General features: G+C 39.1%; 1 protein-coding gene across 1 annotated transcript; it reads right to left on the bottom strand.

The window, feature by feature from the left end:
- Positions 1 to 5655: 5655 nt before the first annotated feature.
- On the bottom strand, positions 5656 to 9454 carry KCNK1 (potassium channel, subfamily K, member 1; the record flags this gene model as incomplete). The annotated part of the gene is made up of 2 exons (XM_010010305.1): positions 5656 to 6187; positions 9022 to 9454. Coding segments are annotated over 2 exons (693 nt in total), but the record flags the coding sequence as incomplete, so codon positions are not given.
- Between the last annotated feature and the right edge of the window lie 600 nt (positions 9455 to 10054).

The raw sequence follows: 10054 nt of genomic DNA, 5'->3' as shown, positions 1-10054 counted from the left end.
GCCCAGCTAGGTACCTGTGAGTGCTTAGGAATGGTCAGTGAATAGTGTGTCGCATTCTTAAATGGGGAAATAAAATTCAGAAGGTTGAGTGGGTTGACTGGTCTCAATAAATTAGGCATAGAGAATCTGCGTTGTAGTTCTATGTGCTACTTTGAATACTTCTACATATATACTATATGCCCAAGACTGCAAGACCTCTAGGATTAGCACAAAATGGGTTTGGGGAGCTTTGAGCCTCCCAGTAGAGCTGCCTTCTCACTTTTTAGGATAGACGGTTCCCTTTTCTCTTTCTAGACAGCCAGGAGTCTGACAAGGGAGGCAGTTCCAGGGCCAGGCAGTTCCCCCTAAAAGTTTCAGCAATGATGCTTCCTGCTCACAGGTCTCAATACTCAGTGAACCTAATGCAGGAAAACTTGTTATAACAAGCATAATGCACTTCAGGGAGCACAGGGACCATTGACACTGGGGAAAAGCCAAACTGTTTTCCTGATTCATACTGTATGTGGTGTAACTGAAGTAACAGAGAGCCACAGACTATAGACAAATAGTGAAAAAGCCAAATCCATCAAATTTTGTTTCAGATTATCTTTGGCAGTGTCCTTCATAGAATCATGGAATGATTTCAGTTGGAAGTGATCTTAAAGCTCATCCAGTTCCAACCCCCCTGCCATAGGCAGGGACACCTTCCACCAGACCACCTTGCTCAAAGCCCCGTCCAACCTGGTCTTGAACACTGCCAGGGATCTGGCAGCCACAGCTTTTCAGGGCAACCTGTTGACTGCAACTCTTTGAGTATGACCATCCATCCAATTTCTTATCCACCGAGTGGTCCATCCATCAAATTCATGTCTCTCTAGTTTAGAGACAAGGATGTTGTGTCGGGCAGCATCAAACACTTTGCACAAGTCCAGGTAGATGATATCAGTTCCTCTTCCCTTATCCACCAGTGCTATCACGCCTTCGTAGAAGGCCAACAAATTTGCCAGACATGACTTGCCCTTAGTGAAGCCACGCTGGCTGTCACAAATCACCTCCTTATTTTCCATGTGCTTTGGCACAGCCTCCAGGAGGATCTGCTCCATGATCTCCCCAAGCACCAGGATGAGACTGACTGGCCTGTAGTTCCCCAGGTCTTCCTTTTATTCCTTTTAAAAAATGGGGGTTCTTTTTCTCCTTTTCCAGTCAGTAGGAACTTCACCAGACTGACATGACTTCTCAAATGTGATGGACAGTGGCTTAGCCACTTCATCCGCCAGTTCCCTCAGGACTCACAGATGCATCTCATCAGGTTCCATGGGTGTGTGCACCTTCATGTTCCTTAAATACTCTTGAACCTGATCTCCTACAGCAGGTGGTTCTTCATTCTCCCAGTGCCTGCACTCTGCAACTCAGGCGGTGTCGCTGAAGCTCTTGCCAGTGAAGACTGAGTTGCTGAGTACCTCAGCCTTCTCCATGTCCCAGGCAACCAGGTCTCGTGTTTCCTTCCAGAGAGGGCCCACATTCTCCCTACTCTTCCTTTTATCCCGACTTCTATCTTTCTCCTACCTTCCTCTGGAAGCATTTTCCTCTTAGTCCTAGCAAAAGGCAACAAAGTCTGGTGAAGACTATGCGGTCACTTAGCAGATGATTTTGTTCTGACGTTGGCTGTCAGCCCGTACACCTGCTCCCAGACACACTGTCCCTCTTCATTACCTAAATCTATCATTTGGCCCCCACTGCCACACATGAGGTAGTCTTGTTGTGAGCTAAAGCAACAGCTCTGACAGACCCGCACCACCAGCAGCAAAATAACTGCATCACAGCTCTCATAATCAGTGGCAATGTGATGACCTTTGAAGATAATTGAGACAAGAAATCCATGATAAAAAGCAAGTAAATCATAACTTAGGAAGTGATGAGGCATTAAAAATGACATACATCAACTACTTAATATGCATTAGCAAGCATATGAATTTCCAAACCTAATCACTGTGATTTCAAAAATTACTGTTTCTATCTGAAACAAGCAATATGAAGATACACACTTTTTTTTTTGCTGTCTAGGTACTTCTTGATACACACTACAATAATGACAGTTACTAGCGCAGAGAAGAGAAACAGCACTCTTTTGTACTGGTGTACATCTGGAGTAACACTGCTTCCAGTTATAGTAACTTTCTTTTGCTTCAAACCTGGTTACTGCAAAGCACTTAACTTGAAACTGCCTTATGAGAAAGTAACGGATAATTTTAATTTGATCCTGCATGGGACAGTCTCTTACTGACGATCACAGAGAGCATGCACATCATCAATGTAGGATGTGTTCTACACATCATACCTACACCAACTTTCCATACCTCCTAGATCATAGATACAGAGCTGCCCATTACTGGGAGCTAGGAGAATATTCCAGGGAACTAAGCATGTTTCTACATGCTTACGCTTGCCCTCTCCTTACACAAGTTCAAATGTCAGATCTTGGCCATTGCCAAAGACAAGATACTGGGCTAGCCCAAAATTTAATGTAACCCAGAACTGCTGCTCTTAAGCAACTATTCTGACATAAACACCCAAGTAGGTAACTTTTGTAGCATGGCATTAAATCTGCAAACCACTCAAGTCTCTGAAGTTACCTACTTAGCAAATTACTCATTTCAACCTTCAGCAGGTCTTGTGTTCACCCACACTAGGTGCTATTGGTAATCTTGGGAAGAAATTCTTAGGGAAGAGGACATGTTCTCAAAGGGACTGTCAACTCAGCTCCAATATCAAAACTCAAGTGGGTTCTTCCATTTTCTTTCTTCCAACACAACTGAATGGCCTGCCAGTTCTTTCCCTTGAAACAATAAAAACATTTGTATTTAATGACTAAAAGCAAAGATGGCAAATATCAGCATGGGAATAAAGCTATTTGTAGAATATATGCTTGGATCGATTGACGAGAGGAGAGTGAGGGTAGGACCCAGACAATTCTTTTCTGTGTACATGCAGTTTGCTCACATTTCTAACTCTTCTTGCAACTTCTGTTTCAGCACCATTGTATTTTACCCATGTGCTCTATTTGGGTTTATATGCACCCTCTTCACAGTCTGCCTCTAGGAAAGAATGACACGTTGTACTAAGGTTCCTGCACAATAATCTTTCTCCTTCTAATCTGGATTCCAGTTTTAACTATTCTGATCTTGTGTTGTCTTCACACGAAGATGTAAAAGCTGCAGGAAATGAAGGCCATTATTTTTATCAGTGGTACTGATAAGCAGCAATGACAGTTTTTCAGATTTCTTCAAATATTGGAGTAGTTAGCTTATAAGACAAGATAAATGTCATGCCTCTATTTTTTATTTGCTATAATCAGTCAGCATCTGAAACAAAACCAAATACACTTTGGAATGCCTTTTTTCTATAGGAATAATCAACACAGTACTAAGCTACAGTTAATATCACGGGCAGGTAATACACACTGTCATTAATGGTCCCACCTTGAGCAGTGGAGGGCTAACTAAAGGATGCACAATCTTGACAAATGCAGAGAGGATTTTTCTACAGTACGTGCACACACACACACCACTAAAGAAAACAATCTCTACTTCATAGTGCAGGCAGGCAAAAGCCAGACTTTTTATTTAAGTTTAAAATATCAAATACTCACCTACATCACAGTATACTGCTTAGTTTATCGCTTCTGCTTTGAATTCTGTGCTTTCATTTCATGTGTCTACATTTTGCAATTGTGTACGCACCGCAAAATTAACTTTGTATATTTAGCATCTGTGCATATCCTTTAGAGCTTAATGTTACACTGAAATAAAAAGAAATCTTGAATTTTAAGGTACTGAAAACAATCAATAAAATTCCACTGGAAAAAAACAGTACAAATGTTTCTTGTAGCACAGTACTCTTAATTTTATGTCAGCGTCATTTTAATGCCATAATTTTCAATTATTGACTGTATAAAGAGATGCCTAGGGAAAAAAATATCTAAAATGCCATTCCTAGGTCTGTTAAACTCTGGTGATTTGTGATATATGTACAGTATATAAATATATTTATGTATATATGTACATATATATTGGTTAACATTCATTATAAATAGAACTGTGTTAACTTAAGCAGTATAAAAATAGCCACTTTCCTGGGAACATGCAAAGACAGTATGATCTCTCACCTAATCTATAAAACCCAAAACAACCGAAACCTTTAGCTCTGGTTTTCTATAAATATAATTTTTAATCTAAGACTTTCAGCTGATTTAACGATAAAGTAAGTTTTTCCAGTAAAGATATAAAATCTGTTTGATGCAAGCTATAATTAAGCTCAAACACAGCATATCCTGGGTTATTTACTTTCAAGTATTTTTCCCACGTGCGCTATATCTAGACACACTGATTTTTTTTTTCTTTTACAGTAAAATATTCAGCTCTAAACACTAAAAGCCAAATTACAGGCAACCTGGCATGCTCGCATTGCAGAGAAAAGGCTCTCCTCTACACTACACCTATGTGGGAGGCTGTTCTAATATGGCTATTTGTGCTCCAGATCTTTTGTTCATTGCAAAGCATTATCAAGACTCCCATATTGTAGATACGTAAGGCCAGAAGAGAGAGTACTACAACCACTTAAGTCTCATCTCCTGCTCACTGAAATTCCCTCAGAGGTCCCTGCATTCAGCACAGTGACTGGTTGCTGGACTAAAACACCTCTCTTGTTACAGCCAAAGAGGTTCCAGCTTTGGAAGTTGAGCGAGATCTTGACTTTTTAGTGACTTTTCCCAAGGGGAAAAAAATTCGGTTCCATCTGAACCAAGTGTGACATTTTTCCTTTTTTCTTGCCATATGAAAAACTGAAAAATTGTTTTGCCCTGAAGCATTCCCTTTTCCTCTAAAGTGCTCTAGTACTAGTTAGAAAAGCAAAAGAAGAAAAAGGGCTATGTTCAAAGGTGACACTATTTCTGTTCCTCCATTTACCTATCATCTCAGCAAAGAGTACACGCGGGGTTGGACTGTAGAAGAAACAGTGTTGAGTTTTTCTGACAAACAGATTTCAATCATCTACTAGGAGAATGCCATAAAGACATGACTATGCCAATTGTGGCATATGCTGACTCTTTTTCATCCCATTCCATATAGCTAAAAATGCACTCCTGCCCATTTCAGAGAACAGAGGACTGAAATGCAGCTGTCTCCCTTTCCGACAACCCCATCTTGCCCAGCACTTTGAATTGGTCCTGCTATCTCTCAGAGTTTACAAAAGTATTTCATACAAACAGCATGGAAGACTCAAGGCACACCCTCTTCAGGACAACATTTTCTTGTGATTAGGTGACCTTTTAAAGAAGTAGGAAATTTGAATGTAAATGGCATGGGCAAAGGAGGGACCAGAGCCTTGTTTTTTCACTCCTAGAACTATTATCTGCACCTGCAAGTTACTGGGTAATAGAGGGATGATCTAGATACTCCCACCTCCAGGATACGTATAGATATTACTCTGAAAATGTTTTCCAGATTAAGATATTTGGTGTTTGGATTAAATCTGTGACTATACTTTGGATAATCAAAAGTGCACATCCCAAAATTTGCTCTGTCCCCCAGCTGCAAGATGGGGTGTGCAACTAAATGAGTTGGATGTCAGTGAAGGCCTACTCTCCTAGAGATGTTGGATGAAGGTGCTTTGCAAACCTTTCTCTCTGGCATCTCTGAAAGCAGTACACCTAACTCCTTATTCCTCAAGCAAAACGGCCTAATGTTCCCAGCCACATCCTATACTTTTTCCCTCTTCCCAGGGTGGCTCCCACATTTTCCCCAGAAGTCTTTTCTATGTCAGAAATGATGAGTCCTTGTTAAAGTAGCACAGTCTTCCAGCTTTTATATTTTCAGAAAAAAATATGAGGCATTCTATTTCTTATGGTAAGTAGCATAAATGCACTGAACAATGGTTTGGGTACCCCTGTATTAATTGTTTAGAGAGCTGTCATTGGAAGTTGGGGACTGGGAAGTCACAAAGGGCTCGTTTGCCTTCTGATCGTCCTTCATGGAGGCTGCTTGGTCTGAGATGGAAGAGAAGGAGAGCTGGTCATGTTCCATTATATTCACCTGGTCCTCTTCCTTGTCCTTCTTCACATAAAACAACTTCCTAAACTTCTTGAGCTCATGGAGTTCACAGAAAGTCTCGAGAACCACCAACATTGCGATAAGGCCCAGCAAGAGATAACCTGGATACAAAAAAAAAAAAAAGAAGAAGAAAAGAAAAAGTGTTTTAATTATTTTCAAATTAAGTGGGGTTGGAACAGTTTTAACCTTGTAACTTTTCCCACTCCTGTCATCTCTGAGTAGTATGTTAATTTTCTTTATGACCCAGTTTCAGAGCTCTGTAACCCACTTTAGATTGTCAAATCCTCTGTTTCCATTTTCATTCTATAATCAACAAGAACCCACATAAAAAACCCCAAAAGTAACACTAATGGCTTTAATTTTTGTTACAACTGTACAAGAGTAAAGACATTAAATGAAACAGAATACTAAAATTTAGCACATGCACGCTTCCCCACTTATTTTCTACCTTCATGATTAAGTGCTCTTCAAAAGATTTTTCCCTTAATATCCCTACATGTTACAAATAGAAGTAACAATACGGCAGCTACATATGGTTATTTGTTGTTTGTACCAGTTTAGCAGGACAAATCACTTATATTTCATGAAAGCTTTTGAATTCTTTTCCTTGAAAATTATAAGAAGACATCCAACACCCTGAAATGAATGGGAAAACAAGGCAACCAGAAATGTGTACAAACCCAATAAAATAAAAATAAGGAAGCACTGTAAAATTACTGCTATTTTAAAAACCCAATGCAGTTGCTATATGTGATGACAACTTAAAGATTATTTGCAATGTTTTACTAACATATATAAACTATCCAAACCTGGAAGTGTTAATTGAATTATATTACTGGTGACTTTGGTGCTGTACCAATTGATTTTTGAAGGTATTAGCTCTCATAGACCAAGACTTTTGAAAATGGAGCTTCATATGGTTAACAGCTGTGCTCTTTTTTTTCCCCTCCAAACACATGCATCTAGAATTTGATGGAAGGTGTTAAATGAGCTTTTCTTAATCTCAATGTTTCATTAGATCCCTGCTACTGATCATTACAATTTAATGAGGAGCATGACTACTTGAGTATTTTATCATTTCCACGAGTAAATCAAGCAGAAGCACACAATTATTAGTACCACATGCTCATCCAAAGGCTGAACATTAAATGTGCTGAAAGATCAACACAGATTAATTATTATAATCTACATATGGTCACCATACATATGGTTACAAGTTGAAGATTATTCACTGGCAATAACATTCTTATTTTCCTTCCAGGAGCACCACTGAATCAATATTGCAGGACCAGGTACTGACCTAAATCAGCACTACAGCTAAAATTTATGAATTATTTTTAAGCTTTATTTCATGACATCAAGCAGGAGCTACGCATTAACACAAGAAAGAAGTGACAAAGCTATGCCAATTAAAAGGCCTCTATAAATCTGCACTGAGAATTTTGCAATTCTCTTTGAAACTCAGCCCAGCTTCTCACGACTTGATTTAGAACAGGACTTACGTTCTCCTGAAAGTTCTTGAAAAGCCTGTAGCACCTATTAAGCATCATCTGCTGTAAAACTGAAAAACTTTTATTGAAGAAAACATAGGTTCAGCAAGAGGAAAGACTTCACACATCCTGTTTGGTTCCTTGAATTGTTCAGATTAAAGGAAAAATAGTAATTTAAAAATTATGATCTTAAAAGTGTTAAAATTAAATATTTTAAAGTCATGACTTTGCCTAACAGCTTCTTTTTCCTTTCGGTATTTCCTGAAATTTATTTCCCAAGTGTTATAAATTTTGAAAAAGGATAATCTGAGCCATAATTATTCTTCTGACTTTTGAGTTTTCAGATTGACTAGAATTTTTACAAGGCCATTACTATGTGTGACTTTCTCTATTCACTTCATCATTTAGCATCCCCAAATCTACTCTGCTGATCAATAGGGTAATGATTAAAAGCTACTGTTGGTAAGTTAAACACAATGGGTAGAAGAGGAAATCTCCAGCAATGAAGGCAGGAGAATAAAGTGTTCTGTTGGTCGGTTCAAAATCCTGCTTCACACAATGAAAATTCAAGGCCCAATCTCTCTTTAGGTAAAACACAAAACCAAGTTCATGGACACTTTACCTGTGTTAAGATTGTACAGGAGCAGAGAAAAATGCATACCAGCCTAAGAAGGGAACCTGACAGGAAAGGTTTGGTTTGGCCGTTCAGCTCTTTCAGGCAGTGCATCTGATGAGCCAGGACTGCGCAGACTGAAGCTGTATCAGAAGCCGGGATGCTTCAAAGCACTGTCACTGGAGAATACTGCCCTCAGCATACATTAATTCAGAATGCCAACACAAACATAATTTTCTTAGCTCTACTTTGACAAAATCACTGATCACTGTGCCCTTCCTTCTGTGTCAAATGTGATGAAACAATTTAAATATAACATTTGTGGTCTTGCTTTGCTGTCGTCTTGGTCTACTTGTCTCTCTGACAGCTGGTATGTACTGGTGCCAGCTTCAGCTACCGTCTGTTACAACTAGAGTCAGAAACTTTGCTATTCTGCCTCATTTCCAGTTGTGCCTCAATTCATTTCTGTCCATCTCTCATCTCACCTTATGAGATCATCTTCCTGGCTCTGTGATGCACTGAAAGCCCAAGATGTTCATAGCCATTTTCATTACAATAATGTGAGCATTTTTCTCTACTAGTAATAAAAGAGTAATTAGGCATGGTTTAGCACAATGGAATTCTGGCTTTAGCTTTTTTTTTTCCCCTTAACTAAGAAAACTAACCTTATTTAAAGGTTTTCTCCTTGCACAGCTACCTAAAAATGCCCACTTTGCTAGCTGACAGCTCACAAAATCACTATCCACAGAATGGAGAGGGCAAGTCTTTTTTTTTCTTTTTTTAATTATTATTATAAAATGCCTTTTATTTAGCTGTTTAGTTTGACACTTACATGTAATTCCAATTTTATACAGCTCTCGGAATTTTTGATTATAACCTTCTCCTGGCACATAGTCTCCAAGGCCTATAGTGCTTAGGGAAATGAAACAAAAGTAAAATGATTCCAAAAAATTCCAGTCATCTTCCAGAACAGAAAATATTGCTGCTGGGATTAAGAAGAAGCACGAGACAGTGATGAACCCAAGGACTATTGCGTGGATGATTGCAACAATCTGCTTGGAGAAGCCCCAGCGAATGTGGAAATACAGGACAGGCCGCCTGGTGACATAGACGATGATGCGCTGTACCACTGCTGTCAGGAAAAGCAGTGTAAATGGGATCCCGATGACTGAGTAGATGATGCAGAAGGCCTTTCCTCCATCAGACAAAGGCACTGTGTGTCCATAACCTGGAATAAAGCAGAAGAGGCATAGGTTGAGCTGAAGCTGGCAGCTCACATACCCATTTGATATTGGCTATACTGTGTGAGAAACCCCTCCTTCCCCTCCCAGAAATGCTTCACTATTGCTAATTCTGAATTCTGCTACTCTTCACAAATGCTATTCAAAGGTCTGTTTTATGCAGGCAAACAAAGCCTAAGGACTAGCAATAAGAAAGTAAAAAAAAAAAAAAAAAAAGAAAGAGAATTATCTTTCAAAATTGTGAAGGTAATTGTATAAATGCTTATTTTGGAGAAGGAAGTAATGCCTAGTCAGGACTAGGAACCTATGCCAGGAAATCTCTTTTATTCTGGGTTTTCCTGCTGGCATTTTTGTTTAGTTTTACAAAATCATATAGCTTCTTTTACCCACCTTGTTAAGTGGAATAATCCACACTTCAGAAAAAAGCTCCTACTTCTACTTTGTAGTAACCTTACTTGAAAATCATTTAAATTACATTGAAGTATTACAATCAGCATTCCACGCTACATACTTCCATGCTTCTGCAGGGTGTTTAGATGATGATCCAACAAAGACATAGAATCATAGAATCAGAACAGTTAGGGTTGGAAAGGACCTTAAGATCATCTCTAAAAGCAGAACAAA

The sequence above is a fragment of the Nestor notabilis genome, unplaced genomic scaffold, assembly GCF_000696875.1.
Source record: "Nestor notabilis isolate BGI_N333 unplaced genomic scaffold, ASM69687v1 scaffold8462, whole genome shotgun sequence".
Lineage (NCBI taxonomy): Eukaryota > Metazoa > Chordata > Aves > Psittaciformes > Psittacidae > Nestor > Nestor notabilis.
The sequence above is the reverse complement of the archived record's forward strand: the minus strand, read 5'-3'. Positions and strand labels throughout refer to the sequence as shown.